An 11,304-nucleotide genomic window follows, 5' to 3' on the forward strand; every position below is an offset into this window, starting at 1 on the left:
AGCACATGCTATTCCCTCTGATGAAAACACTTTCCACCTCCTTAATGGCTTGAAAGATTTTTATTCATCTTTCAGAATTCAATGCATTATAAAGTTTAGTGAAATAATACATGGAAAAGTACTTTGGAAAAACAAAAACAAAATATCCCAACCCAGACTTATCAACATGCTAAGTGGTTAGAGCATCATCCTGCTTACCAAGGGGTCTCAAGTTTGAATGCTGGCCATGGGCACGTACCTGGGTTGTAGGTTTGATCCCCACCCCTGGTTGGGGCGAGTGTGGGAGGCAATCAACTGATGTGTCCTTCTAATATCTATGTTTCTTTTTTTTTTTTCCAAATTGTTCAGTTTTTTTATTTTTCTGATAATTTAAAAAATGTGACCATTCTGCAATTCAGCCACAGCCTTCACTTCCAGGTGACTTCTTCATTGGGTCTCAGTTCTCTTTTAAAAAACAAACTCTTGTTCCGGAAGGCAGTTAGCTTTTCATCACTCTTTCTGTCTAGATAACATCCAACGACAAATCCCATAGGGACAAGTATATGTACCCAGTGGTCACATACAAGCTGAATTAAATTCATCCTGAATGTTTTGCACACCCTGTAGTAGTGTCTTCTTTATATGAAAACTCTTAAGAAAAATTTTGCTCTTACTTCAGAACTGGGAGTATCGTGGTATCCCTGCGGCCTCGGTGCCAGCCCGACCCCAAGACCTAATATCTATGTTTCTCTCACTTTCCCTTCTCTCCCTCTACTCTCTCTAAAAAAGCAATGGATAAAATAACCTCAGGTGAGGATTAACAATAATTAATAATAATAATAATAATAATAATAATAATAATAATAATAAGCATCCCAACAAGATCTCAGCACCTCCAATAGTTTACTTCCCCTGCAAACTTCTTTCTCTGTACTACATTTACATATTGTACAGAGTCATATTGTTGCATTTATTATGTTACTATTCCACTCTTTTGTTTACATGTCTGTCACTTCCACTGCTCATTGACCTCTTAAGTAATAGATTCAGCCTCCCAGCCTTCCTTCATCTTTTTATCTCTAACATTTAGAGTACTGCCTGACAAAGTATAACCAAATAGTGACAATAATGATAGCTTGTTAACAGATTCAATGATCTTATTTCAGCAAGTGTTTTGTTTTATATTATGCTCACATAGCATTATAGGATGTTTACACAGCCATAAAAAACAAAACAAAACAAAACAAAAAAACAGGGGAGAGGCCTCACTAAGTGTTATATAAATGATTTTACTATCCCCAACCAACTCTTTTCTGAACAGCCTGGGAAACACATAAAACATTTTAAACCAGCATTAAAGAAACTTACTCAGGAGGCCAGATACAATCTGTCCACCAAGGATAAAAAAAATGACAACGTAACTGGTTTAAAAAACTACCTCTGACAGCTTGTGTAAGAGGACTTTTAATTTGATTATAAAAATTAAGCTTTAACAGTTGTGATTTTAATTAAAATGTAGAATTCACTTAAAGTTGACTGAAGGCTTTGGGGGAAGGTAAATTAGATGTTTTCAGGCTATGTTTAATGAGGTAAAAAACAAGAGTTTTAGTTCCAGTTTTAGGAGCCCAGTTATCTTTGAACTTAAAGACAAAACTATTCTAAACATTTATGACCAGAAACATCATTAGCACACTCCTCAAATATGATATTAGCAGGGAGCATGTAGTTTGTAGTTGGTCAAGAATTCCCACACATTATTTTATTTGAGTTCCACAAACCTGTGAAGTCAGCATGGCAGGAATTATTCAAAGTAGAAAAAAACTGGGATTCAGTAAAGACAAGTTATGTACCAGACAGCAAGTGCAGTGGGATATTCAGTTCTAGAACATAGATTTTCTATCATTAATTTCACTTTGTATCCTCCCCAAAATATTGCTTGGTGCTTTCTGCAGCCTCCGGAGGTTAGCCTAGAAAATCAGGGCCCTAACCCATGTGACATATCAGATACTCCAATATCCAATTTCACACCATTAGTCAGCACGCACTGAATGGAAGTTCAGGATGTGATGAGAGTCCAACATTGATCTCTCAATTAAAAAAGCAAAGCTCCCTTGGGAGCCAAACTTAAAGATAATTGGTTTTCTTGTTTGAACTGTATCTACCAGTCCTTGCTTGCAGAGAAGGCTGTAGGAGTGTTTAAAAGAGAAGATACACTGGCAAGTATGCTCTTTCTAAACTAAAAGGAGGTCACTGCAGGAGCTAAACATGCTTTGGGCACACTACCTGAAAACTAAGTGTCTTTAGATGATGTTTTCTTAGTTCTGCTTTTTGGAAGTCTGGTGGGCTCCAGGGAAGTTCAGGAGAAAAGTATAATTGTGCAGATATAAAAGGAAAAATTGGAAAGCTATTATTCTTAAAATTCTATTGGATCTTTTTAAAGGACATGTAATAGTGTGCTTGTCATGCTGTTGCTGGATCTACGACTGGTCAAACAGCACAGTAGTGATACAGCAAACCAGCTATCAGTCTTAGCAACCTACTTTGGTCTCCACTAAGTATTTGGGGTTCCACATATACAGATGGAGCAAGAAGACAGGCTCTGAGGAAGCAAAGTGAACATCTCTTCCATGGGCTCATCGTAGCCATCTAAGGATGGCTTAAGTTTTCAAATTCAAATGGAAGGAAAAATATAAGGTAATTATCTTGATAATCACTATCCACACCCTTATTTACCCCCTTTTCTTCTAAAAAATTATCTTTCTTTCATGCCTGAAGATAATGCCTCCACTTGTGAATTTTCCCCATTCTATCCCCTCTAACTTCCTCTGAGATCCTCCTTGTTCCACCACTCATCCCTTTGCATATCTTTCATATTTCCTCCTCTCTGGATTTAGAATCTTCTTCAAATTTCTCTTTTACTAAAAAGCAAAAACTAGAATAAACAAGAATATCTTATCTCAGTCCAACTTTCTACCTCTAATTTTTTTTTCTCTCTCTCCTTCTCCTTTACCTCACTAATAGTCTTCTTGAAATGGTAACTCACATTTGTTGCTTTTACTTTTCACCTACCCACTTCCATGCAGTCAGGATACTTGCTCCAGTACTCCAATATCCATTGTGCCTTCCTTAGTAATAATTCTGATGGCTCCTTTCTTCCCTGGACCCATTTTTAAAATTGCAATAATTTCCCCTTATCCAAAAATGTATATGCTTCCCCCATTTCCATCTTCAGCCCCTTACTCATTTTGCTAAATCTTTTCAAAATCAATGGGCAACATGGTCCTCTGGTTACTGGACCTTTTCTCACATTATTCCCTCTGCTTGGAATGCATTCTCTCTCTTCCTCTCATAAGAAGGTACTATATTTGATGGACACCCACCATAGCTCTGAAACAGTTTACTTCATTCTGCGCTTCAAACCCCTTTTTCCTAAAGTAAGTTTTTGTTATATCTCCATCATTGAAATCTACCTCAATTTTTATGACAATTTTTTTATTTTTTATTATATATATATATATATATATATATATATATATATATATTGTTTAAAGTATTACATATAGTAGTACATATATCTCTTTTTTTCCCATTGACCTTCCCCCAGCCTCCCCTATCCCCTGTTGCATGCCCTCATCCCATCCCCCCAGAGTCTTGTGTCCATTGGTTGTGCTCATATGCATGCATACAAGTCCTTTGGTTGATCTCTCCCCCCCGGCTCCCCAACATTCCCCAGCCTTCCCTCTGTAATTAGACGATCTGTTCGGTGCTTTACTGCCTCTGTATTTATCTTTTTGTTCATCAGGTTATAATGTTCTTTATTTTCCATAAATGAGCGAGATCATGTGGTATTTTTCTTTCATTGACTGGCTTATTTCACCTTGCATAATGCTCTTCAGTTCCATCCATGCTGCTGCAAATGGTAAGAATTCCTTTTTTTATAGCAGCATAGTATTCCATTGTGTAGATGTACCACAGCTTTTTAATCCACTCATCTGCTGATGGGCATTTAGGCTGTTTCCAAATCTTAACTATGGTGAATTGTGCTGCTATGAACATAGGGGTGCATATATCCTTTCTGATTGGTGTTTCTAGTTTCTTGGAATATATTCCTAGAAGTGGGATTACTGGGTCAAATGGGAGTTATATTTTTAGTTTTTTGAGGAAACTCCATACCGTTCTCCACAGTGGCTGCACCAGTCTGCATTCCCACCAGCAGTGCACAAGGGTTCCTTTTTCTCCGCATCCTCGCCAGCACTTGTCGTTTGTTGATTTGTTGATGATTGCCATTCTGACAGGTGTGAGATGGTACCACATTGTCCTTTTGATTTGCATCTCTCAGATAATTAGTGACTTTGAGCATGTTTTCATATGTCTGTTGGCCTTCCTTCTGTCTTCTTTCGAAAAGATTCTATTTAGGTCAGTTGCCCATTTTTTATTGGATCATTTATCTTCCTTTTATTAAGTTGTATAAGTTCCCTGTAGATGTTGGAGATTAAACCTTTATTAGTGATAACATTTGCAAATATGTTCTTCCATAGAGTGGGCTTTCTTGTTGTTTTGTTGATGGTTTCTTTTGCTGTGCAAAAGCTTTTTATTTTGATGTAGTCCCATTTGTTTATTTTCTCTTTAGTTTCCATTGCCTACCTCAATTTTTCTTATATTTGTTGTTCAGCTCAGATGGTGATGATCTCCATATTGTTTCTATTATCCAATTACCTGACAAAAATTCCTGGATCATAATAAAATTATCATATTGTAAATTTACATTTACATCAACATGCATAAGGTTAACTTTTAATCTCCAGTAGAAAGAGTTATAATTGAAATGCAAGTACAATGTGGTAGTGTAGTAATCATCATTCTTAGTTTTCTCATCTGAAAAGTCAGATGAGACAAGTCAAAGACCTATTCCAAAATACCTAACAAGATAGTTGAGAAGATTAAAAATAATAACAGATCTGAAAGTTATTTGAAAGATATTAAACTCTTGACATGTAAATTACTAAATTGAAGGTAAGTTTTTCTTTGAGTATTTGCATATTACACATTAAGGGAGGGTAATGAAGAGAGAATAAAAGACAGCAAGAAGTATACAAGCATGGTATAATGAAAGGAGCAAGAACTAGAAAATGCAACCTGGGTGTCAGTTCGTGCTCTGTTACTGACTAGATCTGAAATCCTAAGGAAGACACTTTACCTGCCTAAATCATCTTTTTCCTGTTACAAAATTAAAGGATTGGTCAAATGATATTTAAAGTACTTCCTGTCTTTAATACTTGTGGAAGTAAGTGGGAGAGACTTAACACATCATATAATCTTAATTTCTAAATATCGCCCAACTCACTTGCCCCTCTTTTCTTCCATTTTTTCATTCGGCAAATTCCAAACCTGATTGAAACCAAACTAGTTTCCTATTCAACTCTGGTAGCTAAGCATTGCAAGAGAAAATCATGCAAGAACACAGTCTGGATTCACTGTATTAAATGTATAATCTCAAAGATTAAATTGTCATCCAATACTATCTGGAAATTGTAGTATTTGTTCTAGTAGGACAGCTTTCCCATTTCCAGATATGACTATTTTACAGTTTTTCCTCTGCCCTCAAACCTCCCATATTTCCTCGTCTACCTTCACTTTTATATGATGATCTTCTCCCAACTTCATTGAGAAAACAGAAACCATTAGAAGCAACTCCATCATCTTCCTAAGATCAAATATAGCAATTTAGCTACAATTGTATCTCTTTTCTCTACCCTTCTTCTTGTTAAAAGTAGGAAGTGTCCCTGCCTTTACCAAACATTAACCCCTCTACTTGTGGTCTGTATGCCATCCCCCCTCATTTCTAAAAGATTTTACTTCCAAAATTAGCTCCTCACTTACTTACTCATCATTAATATTCCCTCTTTGCTGGATCATTTTCATCAGCATACAAAAAGTAGGGTCAGTGCTCATTTCCCTAGAGTTATCACCCAATTTCTCTGTTTCCCTTCAGTCTCCACTACTTTACTGAATCTATTGTCTATATAACCATATATGAGAGACCATTTTGTGTCTTTATCTTAACATTACAATAGCTTTTTAACAAACACTTTTATTGATATTTTTTAAAAGACAGGAGGGTGAGGAATAGAGAGATAAAAACATCAATGAGGGAGAAACATCAATCAACTGCCTCCTGAAACCCCCTCCTGGGGATCAAGCCCACAACCCGGGTATGTGCCCTGACTGGGAATCTAACCGGTGACCTCTTGGTTCACAGGTTGACGCTCAACCACTGAACCACACCAGCCAGACTACAACAGCTTTTAACACAATCAGCAATTCTCTTGAAACATGGCTTCTATATTCTATTTCCTCCTGGTTTGCATCCTACCTCACTGACTCCTTCTTTTAAATCTTCATTTTTTTATATCTTCTCCTCTGTCAGGCCTAAGACAAAGAGGGCATTAAAGCTCAGGGTAGGCCATTATTCTATATTCACAGTCTCTCTGTAGTTCATCTTATCCATTCTAATGGCTTTGAATATTATCTATATTCTGATGAATCCTAAATTTATATCCCATTCCAGCCTTCTTCTATGGGATACATATGGTGAAATCCACCTGTCAGCCTCTCCTCTCTACTCAGAATTCTCATAAACATCTTCAGCTTAATACTTCCAAATTGAAGTTGTGTTTTTCCTAAACTTTCCCTCTGCACTATCACCATTTAAATAAATGTTATTAGTTACTCAAACCAGAAACCCAGGAGTTATCTTTGATAGTTAACTTTTCATCACGCCTCACATCCAATTTATTAGTAAGTCCCGGCATTTCTACCTCCAAAATGTATCTTGAATCTATATCCTCTTCATCTTTTTTTACAAACACTTTATTCAGTTTTACTATCATATCTCACTTCGTTCACTAAAATAGTGTCTTAACTGTCTCATTCTGTCCATGAAGTTCTCCCTCCAATTCATGTATTATACAGTATCCAAAGTTATTTTTCACTGTAAATTTGATCACAGCCATGCTTAACAACCTCTAATGAATTTCTACCGTATTTAAAATCTACATTGCATACCATGGCCGACAAGAACCTGGACAATCTTGCCCTCCTATTTTTCACTCCTCTCTTCTTCATCCCTATTTCTCTCTCTCTACAACTCCCCACTCCACTTAATATTTTTTCACTTTCTCTCTCTCTCTCTCTCTCTCTCTCTCTCTCTCTCTCTCTCTCTCTCTCCAATTCCCTACTCCACTTTATATTTTTTTCACTTTGTCAGTTTTTCTAACACTTTAATTATGTTTTCCTTAAGATCTGCCTAGAATAATCTCCCCCACCCACATTCTCAAGTCTTGTCTAACTATATCCTTCCCACTTTTTTAGGTTTCAATTTTTTTTTTGTTTTTCTTACCCATACCAACAAAATACTCCCCTCCCAAACATATATACATACAGCATATTTCTTATTTTGACTCCTTGTATTTCATATTCATAGTACACAACTCAAAAATTATTTTATGGATCTCTCCTTGTTTTTAGTTTTCATTTTCAACTAAAATATGAACTCCATGAGATGATGTATTTCTGACTTCAAAAATTCTTAACTATTTCACTATTTTATTCTAAACACCTTTTCAAAGACTTTGCCACATATTAGGCACTCAAAAATATGGTTAAATGGATAGATGAAAGAATTCATTAAATGGTTCATATGGCCTGGTGATTGCAGAAAACATGTTATTATATAGCTGAGGGAACTGTCAGACAAGTGATGTGACTTACTCAAAGACACACAGATATTAAGTGGCAAGCTGGAATTTATATTCAGATATGTCTCTTTCCACTATGCTGTACCATCTCCTTATCATGACTAGTTCATCCTCACTCCACTATGCCTCCTCCACTAATGCTTAGAAAGCTTGTTATCAAATAAGCTTTAAGGATTATATAACCTTAAACATAACGAAATTAAATTAATATAATTTAATTGTTATAAAATTTCTCAAACAGGAAACACATTTGATCACAGACCTTATATAATTTATACATAAGTGATTCATAATATTCATTGTTATTGATAATACCAATAGTAGCAGTAGAAAAAAACAGAGCAGAGCAAGATCTCCAAAGATAGGACATTTTCCTTCTATTTTTTCAAAATAAATGTCAGGAAAAAATGTGCATATTTTTGTGTCATAGTTCACTGTTTCTAGGGCTCATGTGTTATATATATGATGGGGTAACTGAAGCCATAGATTATCTTTCCAAATGACATCTGGAAGATTGTAGTCAAATGTATTAATTAAGAATTCTGAACATCCAGAAGGAAGCCAATTATGCTTGATATGTATGATGCTGCTAAGCAGTTTGATTTTTTCTAAATATAACATTTAATCAATGGTCATTCTTAATATTCATTTTATTTATATCTAAGTCATGGCTCACAATGAAGAAAATATAACTCAAATTTCAGAATTCATCCTTTTGGGTTTGGGGGATCTCCATGGTCTTCAATTTCTTCTTTTTGGGTATATATGGTTATCTATGTGGTGATTCTCATTGGCAACATTGTAATTTTAACTGTGGTGTCAGCTGATTGCTCCTTTCACACACCCCTAGATTTCTTTCTTGGCTACTTCTCCTTCCTAGATATCGGGTACAACACTACCATTGAGCCTGTGATACTGAAGACATTGTTATCAGCTCATGTGCCTTTTTCCTTCTCAGGTTGTGTTTGCCAATTTTACTATTTTGCTGCCTTGGTGGTTACAGAATGTTTCTTCCTGGTTGTCATGTTTTATGATTGCTACATGGCCATCTGTAACCCATTGCATAACTCCAGCATGGTGGACTACTGAGATTGCTTACAGTTAGCTGTTGTCTCTTGGGTGGCTGGATTTCTGGCACCCATTCTTCTCCTGGTTCTCATTTTTCAGTTAATAGTCTGTACTTCCAACGAGATTAACCACTTCTTCTGTGATTGGAAGCCCATCATGAAACTGGAATGCACTGATACTCAAGTAGCTGAGATTACCTTTTTTATATGCACCTCTTTATTTAACATTAACCCCTTCCTGCTAACTGAATTCTTATACTTACATACTTACTAGAGTTCATTATCTCCACATTTTTTGAGGTTTTCTTCTACCACAGTGAAACGGAGGGACTTCTCCAATTGTTCCTCCTATCTGACAGTGGTCAGTCTGTATTATGGGACACTGAGCATTGCCTATAGCTTCCCATCAGGACCTCAGTATGAAGGCTTATTAAAGTTTCTTTCTCTTTAGTATACAGTACTTATCCCTGCCCTAAACCTTATCATTTACACCCTAAGGAACAAGTATGCAAAGGTAGCTCTGAGAAAATTGGTGCAATGAGGAATGTATACATTATCAAATAAAAGTTTGATTTTTGTAATGATTCTTGGCACTTTCTGAAAACCTCAATGAAGTGGCAATTTTTTTTAGTGTTAATGAATAGTTACAGTGAAATTGATGGGTTTTCCTTTGTCCCATCAATGTTCTCCACATTAATAAACAGAAAATGTGTTAAGCTTTTGTTTGCTAAGCATTTTGTAGATTCCAAAAGCTATGCTTAGTTCTTTGCATTGATTATTGTGCTAAATCCTTACAGAAACACTGTGAGCTATCTACTGGTATGATCCCCATTTTACAGATATCACAAATGAGTCCCAGAGTTTAATTTACTTGCTCAAGACCATGCAGCCAGGCAGAAATGAAGCCAGAATGTGAATTTGAGCCCAAGGTTTGCTTAACGCAAAATCTATGATCTTATAAATAACCAAGGGGAGCCCAGAATCTTGGAGTGTCAAAAATTGTTTTCTTAGATCATGGAAGACATCACTGCAGATGACTTTTCTTAGGGGAACATGAGTTAGATGTGAGTTGAGAAGGATAAAAGTAATGTAATGCAATCTAAATCCCAGCCTGTCCCCTTTCCCCAACTAAAGTCTAGATAAAAATGCATGATATAAAAATGTATGAGATAAAAATGTCATGAGATTAAAATTTGTTTTAGTTTTTCATTTTAGGATTATTTATTTATTTATTTATTTTAAAATATATTTTATTGATTTTTTACAGAGAGGAAGGGAGAGGGATAGAGAGTTAGAAACATCGATGAGAGAGAAATATCGATCAGCTGCCTCCTGCACACCCCCTACTGGGGATGTGCCTGCAACAATGGTACATTCCCTTGACCAGAATCGAACCTGGGACCCTTCAGTCTACAGGCTGATGCTCTATCCACTGAGCCAAACCAGTCAGGGCAGGATTATTTATTAAAACAAAAGATTAAAATCAACTTGACTGGTAAAATATATTAAATTAATCCATGCAGAAAAATATAATGTATCCATAAACAAACAAAAACAACATAAAATAGTGGGTCAACTATGCATGTGTTGATATGAAAGATCTCTATGATATATTATAAGTATAAAAACAAGGTACAGTGTGTATTATCACCACTGTACACTAATACAAAAAATGTACACAGCATATATATTTAATTTAGCATTTGTTACTATTATCCAAGATAGAAGAGTTCAACATTCAGTGAGCATAACAATACCTAACAACATGATGAGTTACTATTTCTAGAATAGAAAACCCAATGAAGAAAAATATTAGCTGCATATCTGATGTTTTTCTCAGTCCACTATGGCAGTACAAATATAAAGGCTGTCAAGGGGATGGGCATGAAGTGAGAATGGTTTCCTAGGCTCTTCCTTACACTGTCACCAGAGTGATCTTCCTGCAATGGAAATTTGTTCACATCCCTCTTGTGTTTAACCAACCTTTGACAAAAAGATCATCAGTTAAGAATAGAATAAAGGTCTTATAATATTTATGACTCCATGACTATAAACATACTATTTCCACTTTTACCTCTGCCTCACCTCTTCTGGGTTAACTTTTTGTCCTTCAAAGCCCAAGTCAAATATCAAATGTCAAATGTCACAAATTCTGTGAAATATCCCCTCATTCTTTACTACCCCTCTAAAGTTATATTTTCCCTCCTATATTACTAAAGCACTTTTAATATATTTCTATGTGAGTATTGATGAAATTATACAGTGATTATTTTTACATGTGTGTCTGTCTCTCCACTTAATAATAAGTTCCTTAAATACAAAAACATGTCTTACTCATTTCTGTCTCTATCTCACTTTCACCTCCAATTCTTCTCAGCACCTAGAATGGGGCCTTAAACTTACACAAACCACCATTTTGAGCTTCAATTATCCTTGGAGAGCATGACATGTAATAAACAATAAACATTTAAAAATAAATACAAGTATTAGTTGACTTGATT

The 11,304-nt window shown here is 35.7% G+C and overlaps 1 protein-coding gene across 1 annotated transcript; it reads right to left on the reverse strand.

Annotated features, from left to right (window-relative positions):
• Positions 1–338: 338 nt before the first annotated feature.
• On the reverse strand, positions 339–671 carry LOC114227177 (NADH dehydrogenase [ubiquinone] 1 beta subcomplex subunit 1). The gene has a single exon (XM_028128816.2). The coding sequence runs from the start codon at positions 579–581 to the stop codon at positions 408–410; it is 174 nt and encodes a 57-aa protein (XP_027984617.1). The 5' UTR covers positions 582–671; the 3' UTR covers positions 339–407.
• Between the last annotated feature and the right edge of the window lie 10,633 nt (positions 672–11,304).

Source organism: Eptesicus fuscus, chromosome 1, assembly GCF_027574615.1.
Source record: "Eptesicus fuscus isolate TK198812 chromosome 1, DD_ASM_mEF_20220401, whole genome shotgun sequence".
Taxonomy (NCBI): Eukaryota; Metazoa; Chordata; class Mammalia; order Chiroptera; family Vespertilionidae; genus Eptesicus; species Eptesicus fuscus.